The sequence below is a fragment of the Dipodomys spectabilis genome, unplaced genomic scaffold (assembly GCF_019054845.1).
Source record: "Dipodomys spectabilis isolate Male_0828 unplaced genomic scaffold, ASM1905484v1 ptg000273l, whole genome shotgun sequence".
NCBI classification, from domain to species: Eukaryota; Metazoa; Chordata; class Mammalia; order Rodentia; family Heteromyidae; genus Dipodomys; species Dipodomys spectabilis.
In genome coordinates, this window is record NW_024870950.1 from 9,523,602 (window position 1) to 9,537,731 (window position 14,130).

The window sequence follows — 14,130 nt, forward strand, 5'->3', positions numbered from 1 at the left end:
AAAGAACCAGATCAGAAATAGCCTTAGGCAAGGTCTTTATTCACTTGGACACTGTACAAATATTACAATTTCCTTTTGCTGCAAAAAGTATAAAAATAATCTTTATATAGGAATCCATTCGTTACTGTAAATCTTTCTAAATCTCTGCAAATGGCTCTAAACAAAGATAAATGGAAATGAAGGGGGGGGGAACTATGGAGCATCAGGAGGTTGGGACCAACCCATCCAGATTCCTAGACACCTCAATTCCTTCTTACTAGCAACTCCTTCCCCAAAACTCAGAGCTGGGGCCTCCGCAGAAGGGGGTACATGAGAGATCCAGAAGCTGTAGGATGAGTAGGCAGGGAAGGAAGCTAGGGTGAGGCTGGCAAAGTACTCAGCTCCATTCCATCCTTCCTTCCTGGGGGAGAGAGGCTGGACAAAGTGCCCTATGGGGGCAATGGCGGGCCTGTGCCACTGGATGGCAGCTGAGCCTGGGCTATGGGGGGGAGGGGGGGAGGGCTCCAGAAAAAGGGAGGCAAACACTTTGGCTCCATGTGGAGGGGGCTAAGCCTTTTCCCCTGCTCTGCTCAGACAGAACAAACGCCAAAGCAGAAGAGGAAGGCCCGGCTAGAACTGTGCAGTAGGACAAGCTTGTAGTCTGTGACTCTCAAGCTGTGTAGGGGTAGGGGTGGGGAAGGTTCCCAGGCAGCCCCCCAGCTCAGTCTGGATCCCAGACACTGGGGCATGTCTGTCAGTCAGAGGTGGAGAACAGGCACGTCAAAGAGATCACAGACACCTTCACTTTCATCCAGGTTGTAGATGTAATCGTGGTCTCCAGGGGGTGGAGAAAGGCGGAGGAGGGGGGCAAACACTGCAGAGAGTACTAGGCTGAGGCCCTGGGCAATCAATGGCCCCACCCAACAGCCACCCAACCACTGCCCACAGCCACCCCCTACCTTCCTAGACCACCCACCTTCTGAGGACATCAACTCCTCCAGCAGGTCTGAGCTCATGCACTCTGGGAATGGAGAGAACTCATTTATATTCTGACCCCCACCTTTCCATCCACTAAAGCCCATGAAAGGAACCCCCACATGCTCATTGGGTAGTTTACTTTTTGCCTGGGAATACCAAGCACAATCATAAGGTCCTCAGAAGAGCAAGAAAGCAGCACTTGATGAGCCATGTCCCTATCCCCAGACCCAGGGGGGAACACTGCCTACCTCGTGTAGGATCAAAGATTTCTGACAGCTCTTTGGGGAGTTCCAGAACTGAAAGACAAGAAAGCCATGCTAGAAGGGAGAGGTCACCTCAGCCCCCACCTTCCTTGGATCCTATACTATCAACTCTTGGATTCTACATGGCTGAGGAAATGCAAGCCCTGCCCCAGGTACAGCTGATACTGTCTCTGTCAGTCTATTCTGCTAGGCCCTGTATGTTTTAGCCACTCCCACCTTTACCAAGCATGTATTCTGTGATACACCCTGAGCTGGGCCACCTGGCAAAGGTGGAAGACACTTTGGTGGGAACTACAGGATGATGAAGCTACTATAAAGTTGACTGGGAGGAGACAGGAAACAGAAGAAAAGATGGAAGGACCACAAGAGGAGTCTATGCTGGGATTAGGAGCTTGAGGTTTTCCCCGAATGGGAGTTAGGGAACCACTGAAAGGATGTTTTGTTTTGTTTTGTATGTGTATGCGTGCATGCTGGAGACTGAACCTAGGGCCTCACAAATGCTTAGTACATGCTCTACTCCCGAGCTGGATAAAGCTCAGTCAGGTTAGCATTTCAGAGATCATTTTTGTCATTAAGGATAAAGAGACAGATGCCAACAAATCTAGAATCCAGGTGTCCAGGAGTCATCCTGAGTGCTGAAGATGTAAGGGTAAGGGGAAAGGTGTTAAACAGACCGTACTTAGCCAGTGTGGGGTGGGCAGGGAGACCTGGACATCCAGGTACCATGCCTAGATGAGCAGGGCAGCCAGTGGACATATGCCCATAGAAGCAGATAGATATTAAGGAGAAAAATGAATTAAGTTAAAGACATTTAAAAATGAGGTGCTCTCTGGAGAAGCAGAAGGTAGACATGGAGAGCAGGCAAAAGATTTAAACTAGGAGAAGACTGGATTTTATTTCCCCAGGTCTGGAATCCTCCCAAGCAGCTGTATTTAAAAAAGTACCAAGTCAAGAAACTGGCATCACTAAAACCAAATGAGGAAAAAGCATCAGCAAGAAACAAGAGTACCAGAGCCAAGCCCCTTAAGATACCTGGTACCTCATCAAGACTAGCCCTAGGCTGGAGGCATGGCTCAGGTAGTATAGCACAAGCATAAGGCCCTTTCAAACCCCAGTACCACCAAACAAACAAGAAAAGAAAGACTCAGGCACCAGTGGCTCATGCCTGTAATCCTAGCTAATGAGGAGGCTGACATGTGAGGATCACAGTTCAAAGCCAGCCTAGGCAGGAAAGTCCCTGAGACTCTTATCTCCCATTAGCCACCAGAAAACCAGAAATGACACTGTGGCTCAAGTGGTAGATAGAGCATTTGCCTTGAGCTGAAGAGCTCAGGGACAGTGCCCAGGCCCAGAGTTCAAGCCCCACAACTGACCAAAAAAAAAAAAAAAGAGAGAGAGAGAGAGAGAGAGAAAAGGAAGAGGGAGGGAGAGAGGGAGGGGAAGACCAGCCAAACTGTTGTGGTGGGGTGGGTCCTGCCAGCTGCCACCTGGGAGTGACTGTAAGATGGAGACATGGAGTGCAGCAAGGGTTTCTTTTTCAAGAGGTCACACATAGGAGACAGGGTAGGGAAGACAGAGACACAGAGGATCAAGTGTGGACTAGGGAATCTCAGTGTGCTCCCAGAGTGACAGATGGGGCTTTGCATTAGCCCAGGAAGGAGACGAAAGGGCACCAGCGCTGGCCTGGGTACCAGGCACCCTGCCCTGGCTGGTAGAGAGCTCTGCTATCAGGTGGGGGTTGTTAGGGGAGCTAGGTTCTTGTTTCTGACCAAGGACTGGGCTGAGGCTGGACTCTCCCTGCTGCCTCTTGGTCAGCAGGTAAACTCACCACCTGTGGGGTCCACCTTGATGGGCTCAAAGGAGGTAGAAGAGTTGGGTCCGGATAAACTGCTGCTGCTGCTACTGCTGCTGCTACTGCTGCTGCTGCTGTCCAGCAGGGCAGAAGACTGCAGTGGCCTGGTATCCAGCGCTGTCGGGCCCAGTGGGAGTGAGCTGAGCTCATCATTGTCCTTGCTTTCAGTCCCAGGGCCGCCACTCACTGCAACCATATCCACCAAACCCAATCACATGGTGGTAGGAAACAGGTGGTTGAACCTGGCGGACTCGACCCCATGGTCAGGATGATCACTGTTCTGGTGTCCAAACCCAAGGTGGAGTAGGCACTATCAATTACCCCAGAAGAGAGAACCTAGAAACCAGTCACTGAAAGAGACAGGGGCCTAAAGTCTGCAGGAGGAAGATGCAAAGAAAACATGGGTCCAAGGGAGCTGCCAGAAACTGGCATATTAATCTGCGGGAAACTGTCACCTACTGTCCCTTCACACAGACCTTCCCCATTAAAAGAAGGGTGCATTTACTGCTGCAGCAAGGAAGACTAGCAGGAACCAAGGAAAGACAGACCCCTACATCTCTTCTAATTCTCAGGATGGCACTCCACAACATAGGCAATGCTTCTAGGGATGCAAGAGGTGCCTGTCACCATCGTGCCTCACCTGTAATCTCAGCTGCCAGGCTGGCCACCCCAGGGACTTCAGTGCTGCCAGGAACAGGAGTGGGGGCGGTCAGCTGGGGGCTGCTTGGGCGTGAAGCTTCCTGGGGCTGTGCTAAGGTAGGTTTGGGCAGAGGGGGAGGAGTAGAAACAGCAGGTGGGCTCTGGAGCAGATCCTCCGGGGGTGGCACAGGCACAGCCACAGGTGGTGAACTCCATGCCTCCTTGTTCACCAGCAGCACTTCAATGGGACCACTCACACTCTTCAGGTGAATCTGGTACTTCTTCTGCCCATTGAGACCCTAGAGATTGGTAGTAGGTAGACAGAATTGCAAGCACGTATGGCTTCTATCCAACCCTGGGTCAGGGCCAGTGTCCTCTCCCACTCAGGCTGCCCATCCTCCTAGATAACCCAAATCTCCAGGCCTCCCCCATGCCCCACCCAGGACTTATCAGGCTCCCCAGTCAGCACCCACCCTTAGTTGACACCGCCTGCCAGGGCCAAGCACCCACCTCTGGGATGGGCACCTCCAGGCTGGTGCCCGATGGGGCCCGGATGGCCAGAAGGGTATCTCCTAGAATGATAAGGAGAATGGGTCGGGGCCCATGAGTTCAATCTGAGCTGGGCATAGAGGTACCTGCTCCATTAACAAAAATACTAAAAAGGAAGCCTTAACTATCACCACAGCAGCTGGGGCTGAGCTAAAGTGCTTGTTTCCCTTACAGCCAAGCACAGTATAACCAGAAAATCTAGGATCAAACACATTTGTAGAGAGATCGCTGGCCATGGAAACCTCACTCTTCAGATGATGATCCCGATCTCTAGTTACAGGTGTTCTGCCCAAGACTAATGTCCCTTTCTCAGGACTGGTCTGAGGTACAAGATGGGGAAGGACCAGCATCTGTATCCACAATGCAGGTGAACCAAATACAGGTTGGTTGGAAGTAGGCATCCTTGCTCTCTGCATACAAGCATGTGAGATTGTGCACACATACTCTCTTCCCTGTGTCTCAGTCATACCCAAGAAACCATACCCAGAGGACAACACTGATGGAGTGAATCCAAGAACCCATCCCAGGATCCATGTACCTCCTCAATATGGTTGTCCTCCAGGCTCCCAATGACCCTCAAACTTAGGATTTCACCCTGCCTGGTTTCTACTTAGGCAAGCTTGAGGAACCCTCTTATGAAGGCACTGAGGTGAATGCTTAGGGCCCACCCCCCTTCACCTAGGCTCTGCTCACCAGCAAAGCATCTGCAGATGTCCTCATGCGTCACGTAAGCCAAGGTGTGAAGGTTAAGGAGAACAGTTGATACCTTGCCTGTGGTGTCAGCAGGCCACAGAAGAAACCAAACTTTTTAGCAGACGTCTGATACACCCTCAGAGAAAGTTCTAGGCCCTAGGGTCTACTGCAGAGGGATCACAATCCAAAGCTGACAGAGGAAGAGGAATCATAAAGAATACCTGTAAGGCTGGGACCTGGCTAAGGGCTACAGGACCAACCTTGCAGGAGGAACAGGGCCCCCGGCACCACAAAATAAACCCAGCCGGATCAGAGTGCCCCTTGCCCTCTCCCCCAATTAGAGACCACTAGGAGGATATCAGCTGTTCTGCACATCCTCTGTGACATTCCGGATGCTCTGCTGCACCCACACCTTGTGCTGGTCAAGTTCTTGCTCTCGCTGCTGCAGCTCCTCGATCTCTGCCTTGAGCTCAATCAGCTTGTCGGCGATCTCCCGGGTATTGCAGCCTGGCCCCACACCCCTGAGTCCAGGGAGTGAGGCTGAGTAGGGACTGCAGTGTACTCTTGAGTCCCACTGCCCCCTGATCTCTTCTTCCCTCTGCCCCACGCCCCTTGACACCTCCGGGTTGGAGACCCACCGGCCCTCCAGGATATCCCCACTTACTTCCACTGGATGCTGTTCTTGGATTTTTTCTCGATCAGCCCAATACCTTCCAATACGTTGGTAATGTCGTATATCCGCCGCTTCTGGCGCACAGCTAGAGTGTCCGCTGCCTGGCAGACAGAACAGAGTGCAAAATGCTCGGTCCCACTCTTTAGGTGGACGTCCAGTGACCTGGAGATTAGGTCTGGGAAGGGGAGGGAGGGGGGGGGGAGGGAGGGTAGTCTGAGTCCCCAAGCGCGTCGTTGGCTTCCAGGCACTCTTAGCAGCTCAGGACCATGCGGTAGAAAGAGACCTGTCACAGTCGCGCAGTGATGCTCTGACGCTCTTTTCCCCCATGCCAGCCATCCAGGGAGGGCCACGAGGGCCAAACACCTGCAGCCCCGAGCTCGGCACAGAGCTGGCGCCCAGCGGTGTCTGCTAAATGAATGGCAAAGCCCCCAGGTTCTCTCCGGTGGGAAAGCATGCTGATGGCGGCTGGCTGGCGGAGGACCGGCCGGTGCCCGCTACCGGCTCAGGCCCGGCCCCCCCCCCCCAGCGCCCCTCAGCCTGAGCCGCACCAGCTTGAGGTCAAGCACGCCGTCCTTCGCCTCCTGCAGGAGCGACACGAACTTGGTGGTGAGAAGGCCCAGGCTCTTCTCGTGACGGCTTGGGGTGCCCGGGGGTGGCGGCGCCTGTGGCCCGGCCTCCGCCATCGTGGACACCCGCCGCCTCCCCTCAGCCAGGCCAGGCTAGGCCGGCGCCGCCACCACTTCCGCTTCCGTTCTGGGACGCCGGGCCGCTAGAGCTTTGTCGCTGCTTCCGCTTCCGCTCTGAGTCCTGCCAAGGAATCTGGGGCAATTCGTATCCCCGGGTGTCGACGTAAAACCTCAGGGACCATTAACAAATACCCAGCTGCCGAATAAGACGAAAAACAATCGCTGGAAACTCTAGAAGGACAAATTGGAGAAGGAAGTCATTGAGCAGCTCCGTCAACGGAGAAAATCTCCCGAACTTGCCTTTCCAGCTTGCACTAAGTACAGTGAAATTGTCCATTTTTTTCCCATCCTTAAATACCCTTTCTTGTTCCCAGTAATTATCTTTCTACTGTCTTCACAATACAGTGCTGAGGCTATGTATCTGCCTTACAACCATTTGTCAATTTCTTGCAAAAGTTGTTTTTTTTTTTTGCTTTTTTGCTTGGTTGTCGGTTGTGAGGCTTGGAGAACTCTGGGCCTGAGCGCTGTCTCTGCGCTCTTCAGCTCAAAGCAAGCGCTCTCCCTCTTGAGCCACAGCACCACTTTCGGTTTTCTAGTGGTTTTTATTGGAGATCAGAGTCTTACTTTTCTGCCCCGGCTGGCTTTGAACCGTGATCCTCAGATCTCAGTCTCCTGAGTAGCTAAGATTACAGGCATGAGCCACCAGCGCCTGGCAAAGTTGGTGTTTCTTATATGTGAATATAAGTTTCTAGAGCAAGTCCCAGCATGTAGGAAGGATTGTGGTTTGCTGGTGTCATTTTATTTTATTTTTTCCAGTCCTGGGGCTTGAACTTAGGGTGTAGACTCTGCCCTTGTACCTGTCTGTGCTCAAGGTTAGCACTCTACCACTTGAACCACAGAGCCACTTCCAGCCTTTTCTGAGTAGTTTACTGGAGGAAAGTGTCTCATGGACATTCCTGCCTGAGCTGGCTTCAAGCCATGATCCTTAGATCTCAGCCTCTTAAGTAGCTAAGATTACAGGAATGAGCCACTGGTGCCTGGCTTCATTTTATTTTATTATTTTTTTTTTTGGGGGGGGGTCCAGTTATGGGGCCTGAACTCTGGGCCTGGGCGCTGTCCCTCAGCTCTTCAGCTCAAGGCTAGCACTCTACCACTTGAGCCACAGTGCCACTTCTGGCTTTTTTCTTTTTTTGCTTATGTGGTGCTGAGGAATCGAACCCAGGGCCTCATGCATGCAAGGCAAGCGCTCTACCACAGAGCCATCTTCCCAGCCCCTTTATTTTATTTTTTTAACACTGTTACTTACTATTGTTACTTATATTGTTTTAGGTTAGATTCTATGAAAAATAGATGTTGAGACCAGCAACAAGTCTAATGAGAGTCCATACTTGTAAGGGAATAAGACAAGCAGAACTGGGCAGACGTAGTTACAACAGGGCCCTCAGCCCTTATCAGTAGATCTGCAATTGGGAAAGCTTTTGGTATTGGGTCTTTGAACTCCAACTCAGAGCCTCAGCTGTGAGATCTCAGAAACTTAATACTTCTGAAAGCTAGGAAATGAGGGCCTCTGTCCTAAAGAGTGGTTTGAGTAGTGTACCAAGTGTCGGAGATATTTTTGCTCCCTTATAGTCCCTTCCATGGCTCCCTATCACTCTCAGGATCAACAATTTCCATGACCCTTGTCCTGCCATCAGCCACCACTCCCCCTCTTCACAACAGCTGGTGATCTCGCCTCTGCAGAGGTACACACCTCCTCTCAGGAGCCCATTGGCACAGTCTTCATACTGTTATGTCTACCTCCACATCTGAACACTTCGCCCTTTACCCCAGTTGAGGCCAGATGTGCTTATGTCTGTGTTCTCAGTACTAAGAGGTCCTGGGTGGGCCAGTCAGGACTTGGGTGATACAGGGAATATGACCCTGCCCCCACTCATCGGGAAGTGGCGTCCAACCCTCCCCACCTCAATCCAGATGCTCTTTCCTGTTGGGAATAAAGTGCCAGAGATTCGGCTTCCTTCCTTTCTTGCTTGGAGTGAGGGGGGAGGGAGGAAGGAAGGGATTTCTGGGTTGGGAAGAGGGAGAGAGGCTTCCTTGGGGAGAAGAATTCTGCTTCTGTATTCCAGTGTGGCTGGAGTCACCCTGGCCCTGTGATCTGTGAGGGCGTGCCCCGCTCTGCTGAGGGACAGGGCCCTTCTCAAGGCTAAGGATCTCTGCAGAGAACAGAGGACTGGACGTCTGGTCAAGTCTGGTAAGTTCTGTATCAAACCGACTCTGGGCATCTCAGAGCAGGAACAGCCTGTGCCCCCAACCCCCAACCTGCCTCACTTCTATCTTGCAGGGACACAGCCCTGAACCCTAGTAGGCCAAGGCCTCCCTCTCATTTCCTGAGGGGGGGGAGGGCTGGGCAAGAACCTCCCTCCTCTTTCTCAAAGGAACCTAGACAGAAGCCACAGCCCACAGGAGCATCTACTCTGCCTACTCTAGCTCACTACCATCCCACCTCGTCTCCATTCCTCCAGGCCGGCCATGGACTCAGAAGCCAAAAATGAAACGCAGCCCACACTTCCCCCTGGTATGAGCTTAATGGCAGGGACAGGGAGAGAGACGATGCCGAGGAAGTTGGGAATGGTGGGCTTGGGTCCTTCCCTGCCAGGTCTGACTAGAGAAGAGGGAGGAGAATGCTATCCTGGGGGAAGGGCTGAGGATCCAGAAGGGTAGCAGTTTTGCCGGCCGGGGGCTCTCCCTGACTGACATGGCTGCCCAGGCTTTTCCTGTCCGTGGCCCGAATGGCCGGAGCAGGAGAGGGCGGAGCAGCTGGCCAGGGGCGCAGCGCTAAAGTGGGCCTCAGGCATCTTCTACCGGCCAGAGCAGCTGGCTAGGCTAAGCCAGTACCGTAGCCGTGAGGTACAACGTACCTGTTCCCTGGAAGCACGCATCAAGGTGGGCATGGAGCAGCAGGGTGGCAGGGTGGGGTGAGCTGCCGGCCAGGCCTCACTGGTTACTTCTTTCCCCAGTCAGTGGTGCAGTCTTACCTGGAAGGTGTGCAGACTGGAGTGTGGCAGTTGGCTCGGGCACTAGAGGCTGTACAGGAAACTCATGAGGCCCTGAGTCAGGCCCATGAGTTGCTCCAGAGCTTGGCCCAGGCCTCCAAGATCCTCCAGCCCCTTCGGGAGCGAGTTGCTCAGCACAAGCAACTGCAGGTCCTGTCTCAGTTGCTTCCCAGGCTGCAGGCAGGTGAGTGTCTAGGAACGTTGGTTGGACCTCTGATTCCAACAGTCAATCTTCCCAAGTATTTTTCTTAGGAAGAAAAATACTAGATATGGAATTGCATGGAGAGATGCACCAGACTTCCCAGAAACCCAAGCTTCAAGTGGCACATTTAACAGGGTGAAAAACCTGCTCATCCTGGGTTCCTTTGAGTCATCATGATGGGCCATTAGTATGGCTATTAACACATACTGATTGTTAATTGTTTTTTCCTGTTGTGGGGCTTGAACTCAGGGCCTGGGTGCTGTCCTTGAGCTCTTTTTGCTCAAGGCTAGTGCTCTACCACTTGGAGCCACAGCACTACTTCCAGTTTTCTGGTTGTTAATTGGAGATGAGTCTCATGGACTTTCCTGCCCAGTGGTTGTTATATTTTGAAAGGGCTGGGATGTGACTCAGTGGTAGAACACATGCTCAAGCTTATTTAGGACCTTGACTTCAATCCCTAACACACACACACACACACACACACACACACACACACACACACACACTTCTATAGCTGACTGGCCATAAATGTGTGTATGTGAATCGTCTCCTAACAGAGTGGGTAAACAGCAATTAGAGCCATGCTTCTGCCTTCTTCCACCATCTTTGACTTCTTCATGTTCTATCAGCTCAATTGACACCTGGCCCACCAGGCTTTAAGGTCTTTTGTCTGGATCCTTCCAGATTGGCCAATGCTGTAGTAGTTATTAAATATTTTCTATATCACCCAGCCTCAGAGTCTCTGCATTGTTGAGACTCGAGGCTGTCTCCTCTCCCTCATTAGTGCCAGCTGCAGTGGCCCATACACACACCCTGATTGATGCCCAACGACTTTTGGAGGCATATGTGAGCCTGCGGGAGCTGGAGCAGCTGCAAGAGGAGACATGGGGAGCGCTCGGGGGGCTGGAGTTACCAGTCTTCCAGGGGCTGGGCCTTCTGTCTGAAGCACTGGGCCAGGCTGTGGAGGCAGCTGCTGGGGCTGCAGGGCAGCTGGCACAAGAGGACCCAGGCCTGCTGGTGGCTGCTGTTCGTGTGGCAGAAGTGGAAGCTAGACGCACCACCCCCCTGGGGCAGGCTCCCCGAGACTGGCGGCAGCGATGTCTCCAGGCACTACAGACAGGCCTAGAGCGGATCCACTTCGGTACAGCTGTCTTGCCAGAGCCAGGGGGGCTTGCAGGGTGGCTGGAGGGTCTGCAGGTGGCCCTGCCTGCCGAGCTGGCCATTGCAGAGGCACTAGTAGCCCCCTGCTGTCCACCACACTACAATATAGTCCAGCTCTGGGCCCACACCCTGCACAGTGGCCTGCGCCGCAGCCTGCAGCAACTCCTGGCAGGGCCTGAGCTGGGAGCTGCTGACGCCTTCGCCTTGCTGCACTGGGCACTGCACATCTACCCCGGGTCAGTGTCTTTGGAAGTGGGAGAAGTGGGAGGATGAAAGGCTGGGCCTCCATGTGACACCTAGTCACCCACTGCAGAAAGGAAATGATGGGGAACCTAGAGTTGGGGCCGGAGGCTGATGTGTCCCAGCTGGAGCCCCTCCTGACCTTGGAGAACATTGAGCAGCTGGAGGCAACATTTGTGGCCAAAGTCCAGGTAAGTCGTTGGGTTCAGGATATAGATGCTCTGCCCTTGATCAGCTCTGTCCTTTATCTGCAGAGTTGAATGTCTACCCACCTCAGCAAGTACCCTGCTACAGCTTGCTATCCATCACCCTTTCTCTTAGGCAAGTGTGGCCCAGTGGCTACAGAAAGCTCTGGATGGGGAGGTTGCTGAGTGGGGCCGGGAGCAGGAACCCAATACAGACTCATCTGGCTTTTACCACTCACCAATGCCAGCCATTGTACTCCAGGTAAGTGAGGAATAGCCAGGCAAGAGGGCAACTCTCACAGAGAACAGGGAGGTGAGCAGGACTTGGGACTTTGCTGATGATTGTGCATCCCTGCTTGTAGATCTTGGCTGAGAACATTCGTGTGACCAACATGGTCAGTGAATCACTGCAGCAGCGGGTGCACAGCATGGCCCTGTCAGAACTGGGCACATTCCTGAGGAGGTCTGCCACGCAAGGACCCACTCACAATTCCCAAGCCTGCTCCCCAGCAACTCAAAGTGGGGGTGTTGAATGGATAGTGTAACCAGAGGGAAAGGGCTTATTCAGATGAGGACTTGGAAATGGGGTAAACCTTCCAGGGCTGGGGTGGTGAATACACCACAGAAGCAGAAAGTCCAGGAAGCTCCTCTGCTCATTTCAGCTTCAGTGACGCTCTGATCCGCTTCTCCCGAGACCACCTTCGGGGTGAAGGCCTGGCTCCTCACTATGTGCCTTACCTATTGGCTGCCTTCAACCACCAATCAGCACTGAGGTACCCAAAGTCCCCAAGGACTGATTTCCTATTGTGTATGGATCCTGCTCACATTGGGGGCACCTATGGGTACACAGCTGATGGGAGAATCCAGTCCTAATTCTGCGCATTCCTAGTTGTATGACATTGGATGAGTTACCTACGTCTCACTCCCCTCCCCCCCTTTTTTTGTTGTTGCCAATCCTAGGACTTGAACTCAGGGCCTGGGCACTGTCACTAAGCTCTTGTTCTCAGGCTTGAGCCACAGCTGTACTTCTGTTTTTGTTTGTGTTTTTATTTAATAAGAGATAAGAATCTCATAGATTTTCCAGCCTGAATTGGCTTTGAATCACCATCCTCAGGCCTCAGCCTCTTGAATAGCTAGGATAACAGGTGTGATCCACCTGCCCCTCCTCCCCCAGCCTCGCTTTTTTTTCTTTAATATTATGTGGGCATTAATGTAATAGTCTGAAAATCACATGAAATAATGCATGTGAAATATCTATCACAGTGACACATGATGCCAATTACTAGTACCTTCACAAATATTCACAGGCCCTACTCTGTGCCAGGTAACATCTGAGGTTATAGATTTAAAGAAAATAAGAAAAGAATTCCCTTCTTGGGAGTCATGTTCTTGATTTTTTTTCCCCCACTTCCTCCTGACAGAGATTAGCACCCTTCCCTTTCTTATGAGGAAACAGAAACCGAAATAATGACTTAAGTGAATAGAGTCAAATGCGTATTAGAGGCAGGTCCCTTTCTAGTTCATAGATCACGCATAGCCTAGCCTAGGCTCTAACCAGTAGTACCCTAAGCCTTCGGAACCGCCTTTCTCGCCCCGCTCCCGCCTCACACTTGCGCCACAAGGTGGCGCCAGAGCGGTCTTACCCTGAAGACAGCGCGGGCCTTGGCCTTGGTCCTGAAGTCTTATTTTTTGGTGTGTCCAGCTCTTCACTGTCTGTCCTGCTGCCCGATGGAGTCGCTTCAGGGATCTTGGCTCCGGTAGAAGGCGCACTGGACGAGTTGCAGAGGAGGATCTGCCGTCTAGTGTTGGAGGAGCTGCAGGTGGAGTTGCAGGTGAGGCTTCCTTCCAGTCGGGATGGGTGGGGATGGGAGGTGGAGAATCAGACTGTATGGCAGGATCTCTGGGGACTGCTGCATCCGGATCATTTCTACAGCTTCATCTCCGCCCTGTACGTTTTCCAGCCCATGTTTGAGGCTTTGCCCTCGCGCCGGTGGCTGTCGAGCTCTGAATTGTTGGACCGTGTGTGCGAGCAGACGTCGCGCTTCTGCCAAGACTTCTGGCGAGTGAGGAAACCCGCAGCTCAGGTGTGTGTTGCGGGGCGGGGGGGGGGGGGAGCGGAGAGGAGAAGAGAGGCGGCGAGAGGAAAGCCCGCGGAGGGGACAATTCGGATGGGAAAGGCGATCTGGACACCACCATCACCACCCGCTGTCGCCTGCAGCTGCTGCTCGCGGAGGCAGAGCGCACCGTGGTGTTGCAATACCTGCGCGCGCTGATGCAGGGCCGTCTAGTGTGCCGCGGCGCGGACGAGCGCACCCAGGCGGCCGAGCGCCTGCTGCACGACGCCGCTCAGCTTAAGGAGCTTTTCCTCGGTTTGGTGAGAACTCGATGGGCCGGGCAGACAATGGAATGACCCTCGGCTGGGAACCCAGGGGGCCATGGTGAAACTCTGCTCACACGTGTCTAGGGCCTGGAAGAGAACGTGCATTGCGCACCCGTGCTGCTCGCGCTGAGAGAATTGCTGAATCTCAGCGACCCTACCCTGCTTGGCCTCGAGGTGGCAGGCCTTCGGCAACAATTTCCCGACGTGAGGTACGGGGGTGGGGGTGGGGATGGAGAAGCCGGGGGGCGGGGGATGTGAGGAATTGAGTAAGTTCCAGAGAGAAGGGGCGGGGCCTGATGCTTCCCGGTGGTGACCCTGCAGCGAGGATCACATCTCCGCCCTCTTGGACCTGCGCGGGGACGTGTCCCGGGAGCAGCGCCAGGCTGCGCTCAGCTCCCTGCAGGCCGGTCCGCCGCCCTCGCCCTCCACCGGCCGTCGAGTACTCTTCAGCCTGGTGCCGGCGCCCGCGCCCTCGCTCTCCTCCTGCCTTCCCTCCGGCCCTTGCTCCTGAGGCTCCTCAACCAGCAGAATAAAGTCATGGCCTCCTCCATATGCCTGAATCTCTGTGTGTTGGGGAAAGGTGGGAGTGTGTGTGAAGGT

At 53.5% G+C, this 14,130-nt stretch overlaps 2 protein-coding genes across 3 annotated transcripts; one reads left to right on the forward strand and one right to left on the reverse strand.

Moving 5' to 3' along the window:
- Positions 1-18: 18 nt before the first annotated feature.
- E2f4 (E2F transcription factor 4) lies at positions 19-6,374 on the reverse strand. Its single transcript, XM_042700854.1, has 10 exons — positions 6,175-6,374; positions 5,618-5,727; positions 5,313-5,474; positions 4,954-4,997; positions 4,222-4,283; positions 3,713-4,010; positions 3,049-3,258; positions 1,206-1,253; positions 956-1,000; positions 19-853 (listed from the first exon to the last, which is right to left on the reverse strand). The coding sequence occupies exons 1-10, from the start codon at positions 6,307-6,309 to the stop codon at positions 738-740; spliced, it is 1,230 nt and encodes a 409-aa protein (XP_042556788.1). The 5' UTR covers positions 6,310-6,374; the 3' UTR covers positions 19-737.
- Positions 6,375-8,403: 2,029 nt separating this feature from the next.
- Exoc3l1 (exocyst complex component 3 like 1) lies at positions 8,404-14,082 on the forward strand. 2 transcript variants are annotated; one of them, XM_042700753.1, is made up of 14 exons: positions 8,404-8,560; positions 8,745-8,884; positions 9,077-9,252; positions 9,327-9,546; positions 10,349-10,961; positions 11,039-11,156; positions 11,287-11,412; positions 11,513-11,613; positions 11,813-11,923; positions 12,853-12,982; positions 13,112-13,234; positions 13,369-13,524; positions 13,615-13,739; positions 13,852-14,082. In XM_042700753.1, the coding sequence occupies exons 2-14, from the start codon at positions 8,839-8,841 to the stop codon at positions 14,039-14,041; spliced, it is 2,235 nt and encodes a 744-aa protein (XP_042556687.1). In that variant the 5' UTR covers positions 8,404-8,560; positions 8,745-8,838; the 3' UTR covers positions 14,042-14,082. The 2 variants fall into 2 exon arrangements, with proteins under 2 accessions (XP_042556687.1, XP_042556688.1); XM_042700754.1 differs by having other exon boundaries at positions 8,832-8,884.
- The last annotated feature ends 48 nt before the right edge of the window (positions 14,083-14,130 follow it).